Source organism: Anomaloglossus baeobatrachus, chromosome 9 (assembly GCF_048569485.1).
Source record: "Anomaloglossus baeobatrachus isolate aAnoBae1 chromosome 9, aAnoBae1.hap1, whole genome shotgun sequence".
NCBI lineage: Eukaryota > Metazoa > Chordata > Amphibia > Anura > Aromobatidae > Anomaloglossus > Anomaloglossus baeobatrachus.
This window is the reverse complement of record NC_134361.1, coordinates 201,705,551-201,726,812: the sequence shown is the minus strand read 5'-3', so window position 1 is coordinate 201,726,812 and position 21,262 is coordinate 201,705,551. Positions and strand designations below refer to the sequence as shown.

The window sequence follows — 21,262 nt, the reverse complement described above, 5'->3', positions numbered from 1 at the left end:
CCCTTCTACCCAGAAGAGAATAACCTCTAGAACCACTTATGGTCATGTAGACCTAGAAGAAGCAGATTTCTAGGAATTGTTTTTTATTGATGGTGTCATGATTCTGATGAGTGGTGCTCTGCTCTCCTGCAAAGCCTGTACTGGGCCTCATATTTTCCTCCAGTGAAATCGTTGTTCCCGGTCTAGTCCTGTATGATGATGGCAGGGGTCTGTTCTTTGAAGCCTCGGTCCAGGGTATTGCTTTGCTTTATCCGGAAGCCAGTCCATCCAGAACGCCGCCAGTGATCGTTCCTGTTTAGCAGTGCACATCTTTGGTTCCTGTAAGTGACTGACCTGATCTTGTCTCGATTCCTAGTTCCTCGTACCCCCCTACTCCGTCTTTACTCCCTGCCTCCCTGACGTTCGGCTTGTTCCTGATCCCCAGCTCCGCTCTCTCCCATGTACCTGACTTGTCCTCTTGGCTACTGATCTCAGCTTGTATTCTGACCCCGGCTCCGCTCTCTTCCATGTAGCTGACTTGTCCTCTTGGCTACCGACCTCGGCTTGTTCCTGACTCCTGGCTTTGCTCTCTCCCATGTACCTGACTTGACCTCTTGGCTACCTACCTCAGCTTGTATTCTCACCCCGATTCCGCTCTTTTCCTGGTCTTTTTAGTGACTTTCTGGTTCACTGACTTTCGACTCGCACACTGACTTTAGCTTCTCTCTGTTACTGATATGATCTCCCGTCTCCTGACCCTTGGCTTGTTCGACTTCCCCGCAGATCTCCTCCAGTAGGGTATCTAGCGACTCCTAGTGGTCTAGCATCTCATTATATCTGAGTGCTCGGCATCACAGATGGGCTTTTAAACACAGCGCCAGGCACTTCCATGTGTTAGTCCCATATGATGGTCACCACAAGGTCCTCTATAAATATTGAGACTCTCTTCCATCACTCCTTCAAGCCTTAAGTGTAAACTGTCTCTTTAGGAGTAGAGATGAGTCGACCCATGGATGTCCAGGTTCATCAGTTTCGGCCAAACTTTAGTTAAAAGTTTGTGAAACAGGTATCACCCATGCACCATATGCCACAGATCAAACCAAAATTGCAATACACAAGGCACCAAAAACTAATTCTTCAAGTGGAAAACACTTTAGAATTATGTACAGGCTTTTATGGCTTGATAAAGGCGCCGCGTTGGCCGAAACGTTGCCCTTTTATTCCCTTTATGTATAATGGGATCAATAAAGTCTTTTTCACTTGACGAAGGAGTTTTTGGTGCTTTGGATACTTTAGTTAAAAGTTTGGTTCGGTACCGGGACTTGAACCGAACTTGACCCCAAACACCATAGTACAGAAGGGTTCCCTAAGGTTTGTGCTGTATACAGCTAGGGGGCTGCAAAAGGAAGCAAAATGGGGGTAAGAGCAGGACAATTGCCCTACAAACAAATTTAGATGGGAATTAAATAAATAATTTAAAAAAACAGTGTGGGGTCCCACCTATTTTTGATAACCAGTCAAGGTAAAGAAGACAGCTTGGGGTTGGTAATATCAGGATGGGAAGCCCCATGTTGTTTGGCCCTTCCCAGTCTAAAAATAGCAGCCCGCAGCCACCGGGAGCTTCTACTTTACTTTGTCTGGTCATCAAAAATAGAGGGGATCCCACAGCGTTTTTAAAATGTATTTATAAATAAATAATTTAAAAAGATGGCATAGGGTCCTTCCCAATTTATGATAAACAGCCAAGGTAAAGCAGACATCTGTGGGCTTATAATATCAGGCGGGGAAGCCCCATGTTATTTGGCACTTCCCAGCCTAAAAATAGAAGCCCGTAGCCTCTCTAGAAGTGGTGTATCCATTAGATGCACCAATTCTGGCACTTCGCCCTGGCTCTTCCCTATTGCCCTGGTGCGGTGGCAATTGGGGTAATATTTTGGGGGTTATGTCAGCTGTAAATTGACAGCTGGCATCAAGCCCAAGGGTTAGTAATCGAGAGGCATCTATCAGACATCTCCATTACTAACCTGGTGTAATGTGTCTATCAGATACTCCCACTACTAACTCGAGAGTGAGAAATTCCATACGCCACTGACCGAGAGGGACCTATGGAGCTTTGTTCTGAGAGCAAGGCTCCATAGGGTTAGATGGACGTCATGGGACAATACACCATTGGATTACATCGGAACTTTAAGGATTTTATGAGATTAATAAATTGGTGAACAAGGGAATGAGTGGGAGTCTGTGTGTGTGTGTGTGTATGTGAGTTTTATTTTACTTTACACTTACCAGGGGGTTAGTAATGAGGGAGTCTGATAGATGCCTCTCCATTACTAACCCCAGGACTTGATGCCAGCTGTCAATTCACAGCTTACATCAATCCCAAAATATTACCCTGATTGCCACCGCAATAGGCCAATTGGGAAGAGCCAGAATTGGCACATCTAATTGATGCGCCACTTCTAGGGTGGCTGCGGGCTGCTATTTTTAGGTTGGGAAAGATCAGATAACCATAGGCCTTACCAGCCTGATAATATCAGACCCCAGCTGTCTGCTTTATTTTGGCTGGTTACCAAAAAATGGGGGGATCCCAAGTGTTTTTTTAATTATTTATTAGTTAAAGCTAGAAAAAAAACCTTTAGTGCCCCTTGAAAGGCACTAAAGAGTGCAAGTGTAGAATATGTGGGGGAAGGGGACTTACTTTGCTTTTGTCAACTTATGAAGGACAGTGTGTGCCGACTATCGCATCACCGAGTTCTATATCCCAATGGCGTGATGTGGCCCACCAGTGGCCTTGCCAGTACTCAGCATGGTTGTGATGGGTGAGGAAGTGCTAAAAGCCGAAAAGCTTGTTGATTGGCTGCACTGCAGGCTTTCAACAAACTTTATTCAGCATACAAACAAACAGCATCCAAACTCCGAACTCCACCAAAGACTTCCGCGAGAATTCCATGTTCGAATTCGGGCACCGGACAGTGGGTGTTTTTACACTTTCGGGTTCGATCATCCCTACTTAGGAGCAAATTTTGACACAGCTATCTAAACAGTGGTGGCTTTTGTCTCAGTATTCTAGAAACAACTTTTCGGAGGATTGTTCTTTCCACCCTAAGAGAATGGTCAGTAACATGCCCAGGAACAATTTTGCACAAAAAAGAAGCTTACATCAGCCAGCGAAGAGTCGTATGACCTCAGGAGTGGCTGTGTGGGTTTCCCTATCATGTCTTAGAGCTATCACCTCTTACAGTATAGCACAGAAAGGATTATCATAACCTGTATAAAAGCAGAGTCAGGGAACGCAGCAGCTATTATTTTGTGAATGTGTCTAGTGGAAGGATATAACAGCTTAGAAACAAAGATAGGAAAAGAAAGCCTTAGAACACAGAATAAAATTTACCGATAATGTGACAGGACAACAGTGAAGAACATCTACCATCTGTTTACCTTAGCCATGTATGTTGAGGTCAGTTGGAGACTACTAAGGCTGAATTTGTCTTAAGAACATGAAAGGGTTCAATGCAGTTCTAGGAAACATCATAGTGTTACACATCCTTTCATGGCAGTTGGAGACTATTTTGGAAAACATGCCACCCCACAAAACCAGGTATCAAAGAACATCCCCCCTAACACAACCAGGTATCAAAAACCATGCCACCCCACACAACCAGGTATCAGAGAACATCCCACCTAACACAACCAGGTATCAAAAACCATGCCACCCCACACAACCACACAAACAGGTATCTGAGAACATTCCACCCAACCCAACCAGGTATCACAGAACATATCACCCAAACACAACTAGGTATCGGAGAACATACCACCCAACACAACCAGGTATCAGAGAACATGCCAGCCAACACAACCAGTTATCAGAGAACATGCCACCCAACAAAACTAGGTATCAGAGAACATGCCACCCAACACAACCAGATATAAGAGAACATGCCACCTAATACAACCAGGTATCAGTGAACATGCCACCCAGAACAACCAGGTATTGGAGAACATGCCACCCAACACAACCAGATATCAGTGAACATGCCACCTAATACAACCAGGTATTGGAGAACATGCCACCCAACACAACCAGGTATTGTAGAACATGCCACCCAACACAACCAGATATCAAAGAACATGCCACCCAACACAACCAGATATCAGAGAACATGCCACCTAATACAACCAGGTATTGAAGAACATACCACCCAAAACAATTAGGTATCAGAGAACATGCCACCCAACACAACCAAGTATCAGAGAACATGGTACTCAACATAACCAGATATCAGAGAACATGTCTACCCAACACAAAAAGGTATCATTAAACATGCCACTGAATTCAACCAGGTATCAGAGAACGTCATCCAACACAAGTTTGGAGAACATTTGATGGATGTTTCCTAAGAAAGCTATTACCAAATACATGAATAGACATAAAAAAGAAGGCCATCAAAGAGGACATTGATGGAAATCCTAACAATGGGGTAACTATGGAGCCATGGGGTAACATGGGGTAACATGGTAAATACCCTGTCCACGAAGACTCCACTCTTTAGTCATATGTAAATATAGAGCACCATGTTGGAAATCAGATTTGTCAATGATTTCTTCATGGGTGAAAGTTTGTAACTTCCATACAATGACTAGTAGGCACCAGCCTCTTGTTTGCCTCCTGTTTTACCCTCACGTTGGGTTCTTCCTAGGATTATTACAGATTAAGAAATTAGAATTAATGTGCAATGAGAAAAATGCACAAAATCATTAATGATGTCCACTTGGTCTCTAATACACGTCACAAGCTCTTATGTTATAGGAACGAATTTGAAGGCAAACATGTTTCGGGGAGCAACTGTAGGAGTTAACCTATATAAATCTCTACATGTAAGAACCTCGAAATAGGGACAATTTACAAGGATAGAAGGACAGGGAAATTGGTTCCAACTGAGGAACAGTTGGGAGGTATGGACGGCAGCCCGAGAGCCGTGCCAGCAGCAGATGTGAGAGTGGCCTTCTTCTGCCAATACGGGCGATAGTTAACTAGGCTATGCTATTCTCCACGTCTTGCTCAACACAGTGTTATTAACAGCTGAGCGACAGGGGAGGTTTCTGGCCTCCCTCAGGGCACGATGCTTTATATATATATATATATGGGTTGTTTCATACACATTTATCACATCCACTAACTAGGTAAAAAAATGTATAACCGGTGGGGTTCCAAAAACTTGGACCTCCGCTGATCCTGAGAACATGGGTCCCAAAGTCCTGTGTGAATTGTTCACTCATGACCATGGCTCAACTCATTCGTTCTGGTCTATAGGACTGTAGGCACTTCTCCTATAGATATTAATTAGAGAGCTGGTCAGTCATGAGCACTTGGAACATGGGCCCTCCATTCTTGGGATTGGTGGGAGCTTGATTGGTCAGACCCCAAGTATCATATTGTAATGCCCATACCAGCTTCCCCGCACTATCCTGCCCCCCTCTCCCGGTGGGGATGTCGGCTCTCTCACCTGTTTGGCCATCCTGCAGTGGCTGCCCCATCCCCGGTCCATGCTGCTGTCTCCTAGAGCTGGTGTAGACCTCACAGGCTTCCTGGTTCTGCCCGAAGGATGCACATGTGGCCATGTCCCCTTTCTTAAGGGGCCAGCGCTCCCTGACCCGGAAGTGCATCTCAGGTCAGCTGAGAGGTTTCAGGTATTTAAGGCACCTTCCCCTTAAGGGAGGTGCCTGGGTAACGAGTCAAATACATTGCCAGTTCTCAAGTCCTATAGCACTGTTGCTGCTTTCTCTTCTGCTGCTGTAGTGTGCTATATTTTGCTGCTGATCTGTGTCTGTGTTTCAGTGTGCTGCTGTTATCCCAACCCTTCCACTGCTGCTGTAAGCTGTCATGCCAGCCGCCTACTACGATACCTGCTGCCGCAAGTACCCTGCTGCTGTCGCATCCATCCATCCATCAATCCCGTCCGAAAGCCCAACACCTGCGACTGCTGTAACTCTTCATCAGAGACTGTCCTTCCCAAACCCCTGGTCTTCCCGAGTGGTATCTAGTCTCACACCTATAGCGTAACGCCCTCACCATTTGAGGCTGTGGTGAAAACCAGGTGTGGTTCTGCAGTCAAGCCCCTCTAGGTTTTCCGCTAATCCCCTGTTCGCCCTGTGAGTATAACACATATATTTATCAATTGACCCCAGATGAAGCCTCCCCAGTCGAAATGCGCGTAAGGGTTGTCACTATTCCAGCAGGACAGGGCCCCCTGACATATGGTATGTTACTCTTTCTTGAACCCTACATACATTTCACTTCAATATTTTGCACTGAATGCTGACCATATGGGTATGTTGCTCTTTTTTGAGCCCTATGTACATGTTACTTTATCTTTGTGCCATATTTGCACTGTATGCTGCACATATGGGTACGTGTACTCTTTTTTTCATATTTCAGTTAGCAAAAAAGTGAACAAATCCCAAACCATTTCAAACAGATTCCTTCATCAAATTACCCAATTGAATCCTAGTATAAAAAAGTTAGGATATTTTGCCAGTATTGAGGAGATCCGCAGGGGAGGGGCTTTAGCCTTATATGACCATACCCCTGCTTAGTACTTGATAGATCTGAAAAAGGTAGCAGTCACACCAGGGCTTTATGTCAATGTCACAGTCGTCTCCCTATTTTTGGAGTCTAGTGACAGCTTCTGGACTGCGGCCTCTCATCTCCATCACATTATCAACATTTAAATGTGGTTTCATTTCCTTTAGTACCTAAATGGTTAATGTCAGCTTCTCCAGCAGTCTCTGAGTGCTTGAGCTGTAATTACTTTGTAGTCACGCCCTTCTTCTTTAAATAGAGGTGTTACCCAGCAATCCCTGCTGTTGATACAAATCCATTTGTATGCTGGCCCCCTTGGTGGAAGGAGCTGAATTGAAGTGTTCCAGAAGCCGGACTTTATCCTTTTGTGTTATGGTATTTCCTCTGCTTGTTTTCCTTCCCTTGTGTCTCTGTAGTGGTGAGACTAGTGAACTTGTCGGCCTGCTCACTAGCCAGGGTGAGTTTAGGGCCAGCTGAGGCTTCTAGGTATCCTGCTCACTGACAGGTTGAAAGAACCTATATAGGGACGGTAGAGAGCTCAGCTTGAGGTGGGTTTAGGAGGTGCACCCTCACCCCTATCCCTAGCGGCAGGGAGGGACCTCCGTTGTATTGTGTCTCCGGTGTTGCCCCCTGTTTGTGGTATTGTTTTGGTATTTTTGGTCTCGTAGCGTGACAATCAAGTGGTAGGCAAACATTCCTTCATCAAACAGGAACACATATGTAAAAATGATTTGTTAAGATTCATATTGACTTATTTAGTACTAGTTCTTTAGGATATAACTGCCGAAATCCGGCACTAAACCTTCCAACTACTTCTTCAAAAGCAGAACTTCAAGCTTCATCGAGATGAAACGTCCAACTTCACGAAGGTTCGAGAACTCAGCTGAGAACGCTAATGCTGACAGACACAGCGGCTTATCCGGGAAATGAAAGAACTGCGGCCGGAACGTTCCGACCATGAAAGATATCATGGAGCCGAACAATGCAATTAGGCCCATCACTCACAGTCCTGAGATGTGGGATGTTACAGGAGCCGTCTACACGGGGCACACCTATTCTGCTCATATCTCCCGGGGAATGTGAAGACGGAGCGAGAAAGTCATAATGAAACAATCTGTCTAGGAGAAAATCATTCCCATCAAAGTCAATATTATTCCAGTTTTCCAGTTCATTTGTTTTGCGCTTTACTCACCCTCCCCAGGTCCAGCGCTCAGTCTCCTCTGATGCTCCTGCTGTGTGTTATTGTCTGTCACATCAACAGCGCTGCAGCCAATCAATGATTTCAGCCTGAGTTGACAGCATGAGCAACTGCTTTACTCACCCTCCCCAGGTCCAGCGCTCAGTCTCCTCCGAAGCTCCTGCTGTGTGTTATTGTCTGTCACATCAACAGCGTTGACAACATGAGCAGCTCAGAGCCACTAATTGGCTGCAGCACTGTCGACGAGACAATGGACTTGTGGAGGGTGACCCGTAGAAGCGCCACACTAGTGCGAAACTGTCAACGTTGTCCAACGCTTCGGCTCTCCCTCCCTGCACTACATGCTACCCGTGTTTGCACAATAAAGAAGACTTGATCTCATCCTCCGGTGAGTTGCTGCTTTTTTCCTTTTACCTTTGTTGGACCTGTTGAAGGTGAGTAAAGCCCTTTTTTTTTTTTTTTTTTTTTTTTTTTTTTAAACTGTAGCCAAAGGAGAAGGGGACTGGACAGATATGGACACCTTCAGAATATATATTATTTTCACTGCCTATAAATCATTTTTGCAATTGGATTTCATTAAAAATTTTGGATTGGTTATTTACCTGAGCATTGTTGGCTGCAGAATGAGTTAACTCAGTCATAGTCAGTGAGTGCCTTCTGTCGGTGTCACGTGTGACAGACAGTCATGTGGTTTCTGGCCATAGAAGGTCACAGTGTTTGGCTGCACAGAATGCTCCCTGACTTTCCATTGTTCCTACTGTCAGTATTGGAATAGGTAGCTTTCCTGCTGGATTCATTTCTTCCCCTTTTGGAACCAGCAGGAGTTCGAATCCACCCAGCTGTTGATTATCAGTATTCCCTTGGTGTTTAAATTCCCCTTCTTTCTTTGGACTGGTGCTGGTGATAATTTTCATTTCATTCTAGCTCTGGTTGCAAGCAGGTGGCTTGCACTCATCTATAGTATAGTTGCTGAAACTTCTACCTGAGTCATTAGTGAATAAGTAGTTCATGCTTTTCCCTCTGGTGTCCCCAATAGTTGCTTAGTGGGGGTTGACGAAGAGCTCATCCCACCCGTTCCCTATCTAGGGTCCTAGAGATACCTAGGGTTAGGTATCCTGCTTGGCGCATAGCTGTGGAACCTATGTAGGGTGGTGAAGGACGCCAGGGACCAGTAGTAGGTTTAGTCAGGGGGTCACCATCTCCCCCTTCACTAGACACAAGGTTTCCCTTCCCTTTCGCCGTGTACTTGGTACTTCCCCTTACCTAGTGTGACAGTCAAGGAGTTAGTAACTCCTGTATCTGTCTTTTTCTGAGATACTCTGTTAATTTATGACCACATCAACGATCACCTTGATGTGATCTGTGGTCATAAATCAGCATCAACCTTAGAAAAAGACAGAGTGAGCTCACTGAAGGATTCTGCAGTTAACTCAAGCTTCAGCCAGCAACAGACAGTGCAACACAGATGTTCTGGAAGACAAATGGTGCAGAATTTGTGATGAAACCCAATTGTAAAAATTCTTTTTAGCCTAAAATACATGCAAAAAAAAAAACATCAAAGGAGTCCATATCCTTTAAAATATTTTCTTTTTCTTGGATTAAAGAACAGAGGGGGTTTTTTTTTGGAAGGAATTTTTAAAAGATCATTAAAGGCAGAAAATTCACAAAAATTAAATAAATAAATAAATAAATATCCCAGATACTCCTCTTTAACTTTGATATTATTGTCTCATAATACAACTGTCTGAGAAACATATAAGGATATTTTCCCAGTGTTTGTGCCTTTAAGACACGTGGATGCAGTCCCGCCCCCGTGGGGAAGGAGGCGTGGCTTCAGCACACTATCAGCCCAAGATGGCGCCGACCAGTAGTAGAGAACTCCTTTGTTTTCTGTGGGATTTCTACAAGACGGAAGGTGTCAGCCTCATGGAAAAAATCCCGCAGACTTATAAAAAGTGAGAGGAACTATATTTCTTGTTTAATTTAAGCACTCATTCCTAGGTGTTGTGCCCCTTTAAGCAACCCGGTGTAGGACATGGCACAAGCAGGGCCAATGATCCTGCTGTCATCATGAGATTTGGCTGCGGATGCTCATTATCCGTTGGACCAGCCACATTTTTGGCATCCCTACATCCAATATTATTACACTCTGGATCATTATAGAAACACAGCAATTTTTTTCAGAGGAAAATGTTCAAAACCTGAAAACTACCCTCAGGAATTAGAGACAGTAAGTAGGTCAGTGTAATAAATGTGTTACTTCAAAGAATAGACGCTTCTCCGGTTCTATCAACTGAGGCTTTCGACAATACAGTTTATATATCAAAGGAATCTGCTAAACAAACACAACATTTCTCATCGTTAATTGGGAGGTAACAATTTCAAAAGCTCATGTAACCGGGGTACAGAATGGGTAATCCAGTTGGTAATGATGAGGAGAAGTTTTGTATGGGAAGACAAGAGGGTGGTCAACAGAATCGGTGGTCGTCAGGAAGACTGGACGTTGGTTGAACAGACTGAGTGGTGGGTAGTAACACTGAAAATGGTCGGAAAGACTGGGTGGTGGCTAGGAAGATTGGACGATAGCCACACAGACTGGGTGGTTGGTAGGAAGACTGAAGGTTGGTCGGATAGAATGGGTTCTTAGAAGGGAGGCTGGAGACTAAACAGACAGATTGGGTGGTGATCAGGAAGACTGGACGTTGGTTGTACAGACTGGGTTATGGCTAGAAAGATTGGACGGTAGTCACACAGACTGTGAGGTGGGTACAAAGACTGGAGGTTGGACGGAAAGACAGGGTGGTTAACCGGGAGACTGAAGAGTGGACAGACAGCTTGGGTGATGAGCAGGAAGACTGGTGGTTTGTCAGACAGATTGGGTGGTGAGCAGGATGACTGAAGGTTGGTCAAACACTGGGAGGTGAGCAGGAAGACTGGACATTGGTCGTACACTTTGGGTGGTGAGCAGGAAGATTTTAGGTTGGTTGGACAAATTGGGTGTTGGGCAGAAAGACTGGAAGTTGGTTGGTAGGGGAGAGCAGGAAGACTGTAGGTTGGTCAGACAGACTGGGTGATGGCAGGAAAATAGAAGGGTGGTTGTACAGATTGGGTGGTGAGCCGAAGGACTGAAGAGTTGACAGGCAGATTGAATGGTGAGCAGGAAGACTGAAGGTTGGTCGTGTAGACTGGGTAATATGCAGGGAGACTAGTGGTTGGTGATACAGATTGGGCGATGAGTGGGAAGACTGCAGATTGGTCATGCAGACTGGGTGGTTAGTCGAGAGACGAGAGAGTGGACAGTCAGCAAGGGTGGTGATCAGGAAAATGGAAGGTTGGTTGTGCAGACTGGGTGATGAGCAGGGAGACTGGTGGTTAGTTGTACAGACTGGGTAATGAGTGGAAAGACTGGAGGCTGGTCAGACAGATTGGGTGGTGAGCAGAAAGACTGGAGGTTGGTCAGAAAGACTGGTTGGTAAGCAAGAAAGACTGGAGGTTTGTTATACATATTCGGTGGTGAGCAGAAAGACTTTAGGATGGTTGGACAAATTGGGTGGTGAGCAGAAAGACTGGAAGTTGGTCGGACAGACTAGGGGAGAGCAGGAAGTCTGGAGGTTGGTCATACAGACTGGATGGTGGGCAGGAAGACAAGAAGGTGGTTGGACAGACTGGATGGTTGGCAAGAAGACTAAAGAGTAGATGGGCACATTGGGTGTTATAGAGGTTGGTTGTACAGGTTGAGTGGTTAGCAGGAACAGTGGAGGTTGGTCCTACAGATTAGGTGATGAGCAGGAAGACTAGAGGTTGGTCGCATAGATTGGGCGGTGAGCAAGAAGACTGGAAGTTGGTTGAACAAATTGGGTGGTGAGCAAGAAGGCTGGAAGTTGATCGTATAGATTTGGCGGTAAGCAAGAAGACTGGAAGTTGGTTGAACAGATTGGGTGGTGAGCAGGAAGACTGGAAGTTAGTCACACAAATTAGGTGGTGAAGAGGAGACTGGAAGTTGGTTGGACAGACTGACTAGTTGGCAGATTGGCTGGAGATTGGTTTGACAGACTGGGTAGTGGGGAAGAAGACTGGAAGATATTCAGACAGACCGGGTAGGGGGGCAGGAAGACTAGACAGTGGTTGAACAGACTTTGGGTGGACAGGAAGACTGGAGGCTGATAGGACAGACTTTGTGGTGGCCAGGAACACGGAAGGCTGGTTGGACAGATTGAGTGGTGGGCAGGAAGACAGAAGGGTGGCTGGAAAAAATGAAGGGAGCTTTGGATAGACTGGAGGGTGTTTGGACAGACTGGAAGCTGTCAGAAAAAAATGATGGGTGGTTGCATAGACTGAAGTGTGGTCATAAGGAAATTGGTGTTAGGAAATAATAGGGATGAATGGTGGTCAGAGATAATACATGGTGGTTTAACACACAGTAGGGTGCTCAGACAGCCAGGGGGTTCCTCTTATAGAATTTAGGGAGGTTGGTTGTTGGACAGACTAGAAAGTGATCAGCAGACTGGAGCATGTCGAATAGAAAGAAGGGATGGTAGAACATAGTGGAGAGAAGTCAAAGACTGGAGGGTAGTTGGAAAGACAAAAGGAAGGGAGGATTGACTAGTGGGCTGTCGGATGTTGGAAAGAATGAATGTCGTTATTTAATGGCCTGTGTTCACATAATGATAGTTGCTATAATCAATATGTACACATAAAACATCTTATGTTCTGTTTATATAGGACATTGTGCTACCGATAATGAAGATTTGAATCCCTCCATGAACGATCAATCACCCGAAGAACAAGCATTTTGCTCTTTCGTTTGCTTATTGCCGGCATGTTTACTCTGAACCGTCAATTGGTCAATGAGAGCTGTAATGATGAACGCTTGTCCCCAACAATCTGCTCCTCTAAATGAGCCTCAACAAGGGTCAACAGTAGATCTTGATCTTCCAGTAGACCTCATAGTGAGGACCAATAGATCTTGAAATTCGGCAACCAAGGTACACAGAAGAGCGGGCATTGTGTTCTAGGGCTTGTTTCTAGTGAAATACTCATTATTAGATCCCATTGGGACTTGTGAGGCCTGAATAATGTGAAGGGCTCTCACACATCCCCGCCAGATAACCCTGTACAGACGGGTAGGAGAAACGGCATAGTCATGCAGAAGAAGGGCGTGAGTGTGGAGCAAGTGCAATCAGTGTCTAATTATGGCTGCTGTCACCGCGGTTGTAATTGTGGTTTCTTTTACTTCTTCCCTCTCTGGATTTCTAATTGGGTCATCCAAATGGGATGACCCCATAGTTATAGAGATAGTACTAGAATTATATACGGAGATATATTTGGTGTCTTCTTTCTAGGAAGTTTGAGATATTTAGTAAATCCTTTGGAAGTTTATGAGGTTCCCCCTTATTTCCAGGTGGGTTAGGAACTATAACTATGGTACCAACCACATGGACTACAGTCCCTGACAGAAGTTCTGTCGCTTATCCATGTTATGTAAATAAAAGTTTATAACCTGACTTTAAATTCATCCCTTGGTTTTATAAATTACTCTTTTGAAAGCTGAAACCCTCCCAAATTTGGTTTGGGTCATGAAAATAAAGTTGCTGCAAAGCTGAAATATTAATTATTTAATGAACACAGAAAGGTCAGATTTTGGCAAGACAGAAGTTTTGTCACCCACAGAAAGTAATGAAATTCAAACAAATAATTAACTTCTAATACAAAGGTATGTTGCATAACATTGGTGAATGACGTTGTGGTGCTATTAGAGCCATATTTAATATTTTGTGTGACTTCCATGAGCTTGAATGACTTCATCCATGCGGTTCAACAATGATTCATACAATTTATTGATGAAATCATCGGGAATAGCAGAGAATGCAGTCTTACATGCCTCCCAGAGTTCATCTAGATTCTTTGGTTTTGTCTTCCAAGCTTCGTCTTTCATCCTATCCCAAACATGCTCAATGATGTTCATGTCTGGTGACTGGGCTGGCCAGTCCTTGAGCTTTGCAGCAACTTTATTTTCATGACCCAAACCAAATTTGGGAGGGTTTCAGCTTTCAAAAGAGTAATTTATAAAACCAAGGGATGAATTTAAAGTCAGGTTATAAGCTTTTATTTACATAACATGGATAAGCGACAGAACTTCTGTCAGGGACTGTAGTCCATGTGGTTGGTACCATAGTTATAGTTCCTAACCCACCTGGAAATAAGGGGGAACCTCATAAACTTCCAAAGGATTTACTAAATTTCTCAAACTTCCTAGAAAGAAGACACCAAATATATCTCCGTATATAATTCTAGTACTATCTCTATATGGTCTCTGGACCTACATTCAGTATGGGGGTGTGCGAAACATTTGAAAGGTGGAAGGCAATATCAATACTCTAAAATATAAAGAAGTATTAGCTACCTCTTACATTCCCAATCATAAAAGGGGTCAAATTCTGCAGCAGGATGGTGCTCCATCTCATACATCCATCTCTACAACAAAGATCCTCTTGGCAAAGATCAAGGTGCTCAAGGACTGGCCAGCCCAGTCACCAGACATGAACATCATTGAGCATGTTTGGGATAGGATGAAAGACGAAGCTTGGAAGACAAAACCAAAGAATCTAGATGAACTCTGGGAGGCATGTAAGACTGCATTCTCTGCTATTCCCGATGATTTCATCAATAAATTGTATGAATCATTGTTGAACCGCATGGATGAAGTCATTCAAGCTCATGGAAGTCACACAAAATATTAAATATGGCTCTAATAGCACCACAACGTCATTCACCAATGTTATGCAACATACCTTTGTATTAGAAGTTAATTATTTGTTTGAATTTCATTACTTTCTGTGGGTGACAAAACTTCTGTCTTGCCAAAATCTGACCTTTCTGTGTTCATTAAATGATCAATATTTCAGCTTTGCAGGAACTTTATTTTCATAACCTAAACCAAATTTGGGAGGGTTTCAGCTTTCAAAAGAGTAATTTATAAAACCAATGGATGAATTTAAAGTCAGGTTCTAAGCTTTTATTTACATAACATGGATAAGCGACAGAACTTCTGTCAGGGACTGTATTGTGGATGGAGATTCAGCACTGAACTGCTTCCCTTGTTTTAGGGGCTGTTTTGAGTATTCTTAAAATATAAGCCCTACTCCAAAAATAAGCCCTAGCAGGATTTTGGGGGCTTTTTTTGCATATGCTTAAAATATAAGCCCTACTCCAAAAATAAGTCCTAGCAGGATTTTGGGGACTTTTTTTGCATATGCTTAAAATATAAGCCCTACTTCGAAAAAATAAGCCCTAATAGGATTTGGGGGTCTTTTTGAGTATGCTTAAAATTTAAGCCCTACTCCAAAAATAATCTTAGTAGGATTTTGGGGGCTTTTTTGAGTATGCTTAAAATATATATCCTACCCCAAAAAATAAGCCCTAGTAGGATTTTGGAGGCTTTTTTGAGTATGCTTAAAATATAAGCTTTACTCCAAAATACGCCCCAGCAGGATTTTGGGGGCTTTAAATAAGACCTACTCCAAAAATAAGCCCTAGTAGGATTGGGGGGGGGGGGTTGCGTATACTTAAAATATAAGCCCTACTCCAAAAATAAGACCTAGAAGGATTTTGGGGGCTTTTTTGGGTATGCTTAAAATATAAGCCCTACTCCAAAAATAAAACGTAGTAGGATTTTGGTGTTTTTTTGAGTATGCGTAAAATATAAGCCCTACTCCAAAAATAAGCCCTATTAGGATTTTGGGGGCTTTTTTTGTGTATGCTTAAAATATAAGCCGTACTTCAAAAAATAAGCCCTAAATGATTTTGGGGGCTTTTTTGAGTATGCTTAAAATATAAGCTTTACTCCAAAATACGCCCCAGCAGGATTTTGGGGGCTTTAAATAAGACCTACTCCAAAAATAAGCCCTAGTAGGATTGGGGGGGGGGGTTGCGTATACTTAAAATATAAGCCCTACTCCAAAAATAAGACCTAGAAGGATTTTGGGGGCTTTTTTGGGTATGCTTAAAATATAAGCCCTACTCCAAAAATAAAACGTAGTAGGATTTTGGTGTTTTTTTGAGTATGCGTAAAATATAAGCCCTACTCCAAAAATAAGCCCTATTAGGATTTTGGGGGCTTTTTTTGTGTATGCTTAAAATATAAGCCGTACTTCAAAAAATAAGCCCTAAATGATTTTGGGGGCTTTTTTGAGTATGCTTAAAATATAAAACCTACTCCAAAAATAAGCCCTAGTAGGATTTTGGGGGCTTTATTGAATATGCTTAAAATATAAGCCCTACTCCAAAAATAAGCCCTTCTAGGATTTAGGGGCTTTTTTTGTGTATGCTTAAAATATAAGACCACCTACTCCAAAAATAAGCCCTAGTAGGATTTTGGGGGCTTTATTGCATATGCTTAAAATATAAGCCCTTCTCCAAAAATAAGCCCTAATTGCAGTTCCATAAAAAAGAGTCCAAAAGTTAAAGAATACAGTAGGACTCTTCATCAAAGAAAGCAGACCCCCCACCCAAAAGAAAACAGACACCATCAAAAGAAAGAAGATACTCCCCCGAAAAAACAAAAATATCGCACTTACCAGACCGGAAACAATTATAGTTGACAAATGCTGATGGTGGATGGGCTCTCACACAGAGATCTGCGTTGATGTCAGGTCCCTCGCCGTTCCACTGCAGCTCTCACAAACAGATTGGGTACCAGTATCACTACGCGAGTGATACTGCTTCCAGTCACCAGGGGGAGCCAACTGCTGTAGAACACAGAAAACCTGACAACGATGCAGATCTGTATGTGAGAGCCCATTCACTTGCCAATTCTAATTGTTTAGGGTCTGGTAAGTGCTATTCTTTGAGGTGGTGTCTGATTTTTTTCAGGGGTAAACTTAGCAGTACATACAGAATAATAAATTTAAGCCTGTTTTTCAGCTTATGCATTTACGTCTATTGGCCACGGGACACATGATAGCTTTTTGAGATGTAAAATGATAAAGCCGACAGTCACCTGGTATTAAATCGATGGTGAGAGAAGACTTCATCAAGACGCAAGCTTCATGACACCATAGGGACCTGTTGACTCCACTTTCCTGTTTACTGTTACTTCCTATCCGTCCTGCTCATGCTCTCATTGAATTATATGGGCAGAGCACATCCCTTAATGGCGGTCTCGGGGGGATAGAATTGTCTCTTTCCCCTATACAAGCCTTTTATAACACACAGTTGATGTGGCCGAGATGTCTTTCTCATACTGCAGATGAGGTCATCAAGAATTATTGGAAAATCCTGGTATAAAAAGATGGCTTGTGATATAAAAGGTGGAATAGCTAAATTAAAGGGGGTTGGTGGTCTTATTATATCTCCTAGACCATAATTAAGCAATTGCATAGGAACATACAAAGCACATTTTTATCCCATCTCCCCCTAATACAAAATCAATACAACATAAAAAAAAAAATTGCAATTCCCATCTCAACCACTAGATGGCCACATAAAGCTAAACATATAGCATAAACATCTCCTAACAGAGTGTCACAAAATCATGATTTTTTTTTTATGTCAAAATTGGTCATCTTGGGTTTTTTAGGGCTAAGAGAAAAAGGAAGGAAGGACACATGATCTTCTGCAATCCCCAAAAAAAGAGTACACCTTGCTATTTCGTTGGAAATTTAACAGCCATCTTGCTGGGGTCCTCTGGGATCTGTGGGATCCTCTGGGATCTAAATACAGGCTGCCAAGAAGAAAAGTAAAAGGAGGACACATCTTTGTTTAAAGTACACCTCGTTACCCTCGCTTTAACTTTGGTGAATGGCATTCATATTGCTTTCTTTCTACTTGCGCCAAAAATAAAAGGCTGCCAGGATTTTTAATAAATGTGCACAGCAGATTGGTCTACGAGTGAATGAATATAAACTTTAATACCAGATACAACCTATAGAGATGGATGGCGCCTTTTCAAGACCACTTTTTCTAATCCCAATCTACTCCATTAAAAGAGGACTTTTTCCCAGGTCTCAAAAACAGCCAATCTTTGCTCTTATTTTATTCCTGCTGATCCCCTGAGTATTAAACTTTTTGTTTTTTAAAAATCCGCCGTACGGTTTCAGAGATATTGACATTTTTATTTAGTGCTTCCTTATATGGTCATTGCTAAGTGGGCGTGGCAGAGCAGCCTAAAGACACACCCCTGAGGATCCTGAGCACTCAATAGAAAGGCCCATATCTCTGGAACCATATAGCGGATTTAAAAAGAACAAAAAACAGAATACTCAAGGGAGTAGTGGGAATAAAATGGGAGCAAAAACTGTCCACTTTTTATCCTCTGGCAGGTTCTCTTTAAGTTTGTATCACAATCCTGGACATCAGGATATATTCACAGACATGTGGTATGAACGTTACCTTCAGTGGGGGAAGTCTTCAGTCTCCTACACAGGCCATGGACATCACCGTAGTTATCTTGTATTTTTTGAATGGCCTCGGCTCCTCGTAACTCCATGAGGGAGCGCAGCTCCTGCAAAGTGCAGCCAAAACCTCCGGCATGGTTCTGTTCTCTCCGCTGGTTCTTTGGGTAAAAATCCACTGAGCTGTTCAGATCTCCCATCTTGATTTACTGTTGTGATTTCCTGGCCAAGGAGCGTAGGTATCGGCGGGAGTGTGCGTATTTTGTTTTTCCAAAATTAGCCACCACAGTCTGCAGGCTTGGTATCAGTGGGTGTGCCGGATCGATGGTGGGCTGGCAAAACAAAGAAATGGGTAGACCTTAGTATTACATATACAATGAACGCTATACACATTCCAATGCATAGTGGCTTCTTTCATTCCATGAAACCAATGGGAGTCCCTAGTCAGTGGTGTATCCAGGGGAAGCTGATGTGGCAGTCTGGCTGCATTTTACCGCCCCCCGTAGTGGGGTCGGCCATTCTCTCGGTTGGATGTCAAGGTGACAGCCGGCTCGGAGAAAATGCAGTGAGTGAGTCCTATCGTGACTCGCATCTTTCAAACAAAAGTACAATTGAAGCCCTGACCACTGACACTACCAGGTTAGGGCGACGTGAAGCAGCATGATCAGGTCATCTGATCACGCTGCTGAAGTAACTCACTGGTGCTGCAGAGGTTGAACTGAAGACACCAAAGATTTATTGTAATGGGGATGGGGTATTAGAGGACATAGTTTGAGGAGCAAAAAAGGGATGGGCGCTGACGCAGAATAGGTGAGAAAAGGAGGGATTTGAGGACACAGTTTGGGAAGCGAGAGATGGGACGGATGCAGACAGTATGGGGAGCAAGAGAGAGGATAGGTGTAGACAGAAAGGGGACCAAGGTGGGGATGGGTGCAGAAATATTGAGAACAAGGGGGGGATGTATGAGAACACAATATGGGTAGAGATGGAGGATGGGTGTGGACACAGTATGAGGAGCAAGGGAGATAGGATGGATACAGACACAGTATGGTGAGCAAGGGATGTAGGAAATTTGAGGACCAAGTATTAGGATCGATGGGAGATATATGAGGAAACAGTATAAGTGCAGAGGATCTATGTGAACACAGTATGGGGAGTGAGGGGTATGGGTGCAGACACAGTATGGGGAGCTATTGGGAAAGGAGAAATTTGAGGACACAGTATCAGAAGTGATAAGGTATGGGTGCGGACTCAGTATGGGTAGCGATGGGGGATAGGATGGTTGCAGACACAGTATGGTGAGTAAGGGGGGAGAATTTGAGGACCAAGTATTAGGAGCGATGGGAGATATATGAGGAAACATTATGAGAGGGGAGGATCTATGTGTACACAGTATAGGGAGCGAGGGGGATGGGTGCAGACACAGTATGGGGAGCAAGGAACAAGGGAGAAATTTGAGGACACAGTATAAGGAGCGTGGGGGGGTGTATGAGGAATGTATGAATGAAAGGGAGAATGTATACATACACAGTATGGGCAGCAAGGGGGACGGGATGGGTGTGGACACAATATGGGGAATGAGGAGGACAGGAGAAATTTGAGGAAACAGTATGAGGAGCGAGGGGGAAGGGAGAACTTTGAGGACATAGTACGGTGGGCGAGAGGGAACTGAGAAATTTGAGGACACACCATGAGGAGTGAGGGGGGAATGTATCAGAAAACAGTATGAGGGGGGATGTATGCAGGCAAAGTATGGGGAGCGAGAAGGATGGGTGCAGACACAGTATGGTGGGTGAGGGGGAAGGGAGATGTTTGAGGACACAGGATGAAAAGTGAGGCAGGGATGGATGCAGACACACTATAGAGAGCGACGAGAGCCATGTATAAGTAAAGAGTAGGAGATGGAGGATGCATGCGTACACAGTATGGGGAGCGAGAGGGGTAGGATGGGGGTAGACACAACATGGGAAGAAGGGGGTATGTGTGAGGAGGCCGTATGGGGAGTTAGGGGGTAAATATCTGAGGAGACAGTTTGGTTAGTATTGAGGATGTGAAAGGAGAAGGGGAAATGTGTGATGAGCCTTTTGAGAAAAATAGTGTGAGGTGACATTATGGGGGAGAAAAGTTTGAGTATGAGTATTCTGTATGGAGGGCTATGTGGGGCCCATTATTCTGTATGCAGGACTATGTGGGGTTCATTATTCTGTATGGAGGGCTATGTGGGGCCCATTATTCTGCATGGAGGGCTATGTGGGGCCCATTATTCTGTATGGAGGACTATGTGGGGCCCATTATTCTGTATAAAGGGCTATGTGGGGCCCATTATTCTGTATGGAGGGCTATGTGGGGCCCATTATTCTGCATGGAGGGCTATGTGGGGCCCATTATTCTGCATGGAGGGCTATGTGGGACCCATTATTCTGTATGGAGGGCTATGTGGGGCCCATTATTCTGTATGGAGGACTATGTGGGGTTCATTATTCTGTATGGAGGACTATGTGGGGCCCATTATTCTGTATGGAGGACTATGTGGGACCCATTATTCTGTATGGAGGGTTATATGGGGCCCGTTATTCTGTATGGAGGGCTATGTGGGGCCCATTATTCTGTATATAGGACTCAATGTTGCCCATTATTCTGTATGGAGGGTTATGTGGGGCCCATTATTCTATATTGAGGGTTATGTGGGGCCCATTATTCTGTGTGGAGGGCTATGTGGGCCCATTATTCTGTATAAAGAACTATGTGGGGCCCATTACTCTATATGGAGGGCTATGTGGGGCCAGTTATTCTGCATGGAGGGCTATGTGGGGCCCATTATTCTGCATGGAGGGCTATGTGGGGCCCGTTATTCTGTATGGAAGACTATGTGGGGCCAATTATTCTGTATGGAGGGCTATGTGGGGCCCATTATTCTGTATGGAGGGCTATGTGGGGGTCCATTATTCTGTATGGAGGGCTATGTGAGGTTTATTATTCTATATGGAGGGCTATGTGGGGCCCATTATTCTGTATGGGGGCTATGTGGGGTTCATTATTCTGTATGGAGGGCTATGTGGGGCCCCTTATTCTGTATGGGGACTATGTGGGGTTCATTATTCTGTATGGAGG

The 21,262-nt window shown here is 44.0% G+C and overlaps 1 protein-coding gene across 5 annotated transcripts in view; it reads right to left on the bottom strand.

Moving 5' to 3' along the window:
• ATP2B3 (ATPase plasma membrane Ca2+ transporting 3) overlaps positions 1–21,262 on the bottom strand; it is a 375,958-nt gene that overhangs the window by 200,721 nt on the left and 153,975 nt on the right. For all 5 annotated transcript variants that reach the window (XM_075324261.1, XM_075324258.1, XM_075324259.1 and 2 more), the window contains exon 3: positions 18,150–18,483. In XM_075324261.1, the coding sequence (XP_075180376.1) occupies positions 18,150–18,351 (202 nt within the window). In that variant the 5' untranslated portion in view covers positions 18,352–18,483. The remainder of the gene's footprint in view (positions 1–18,149; positions 18,484–21,262) is intronic.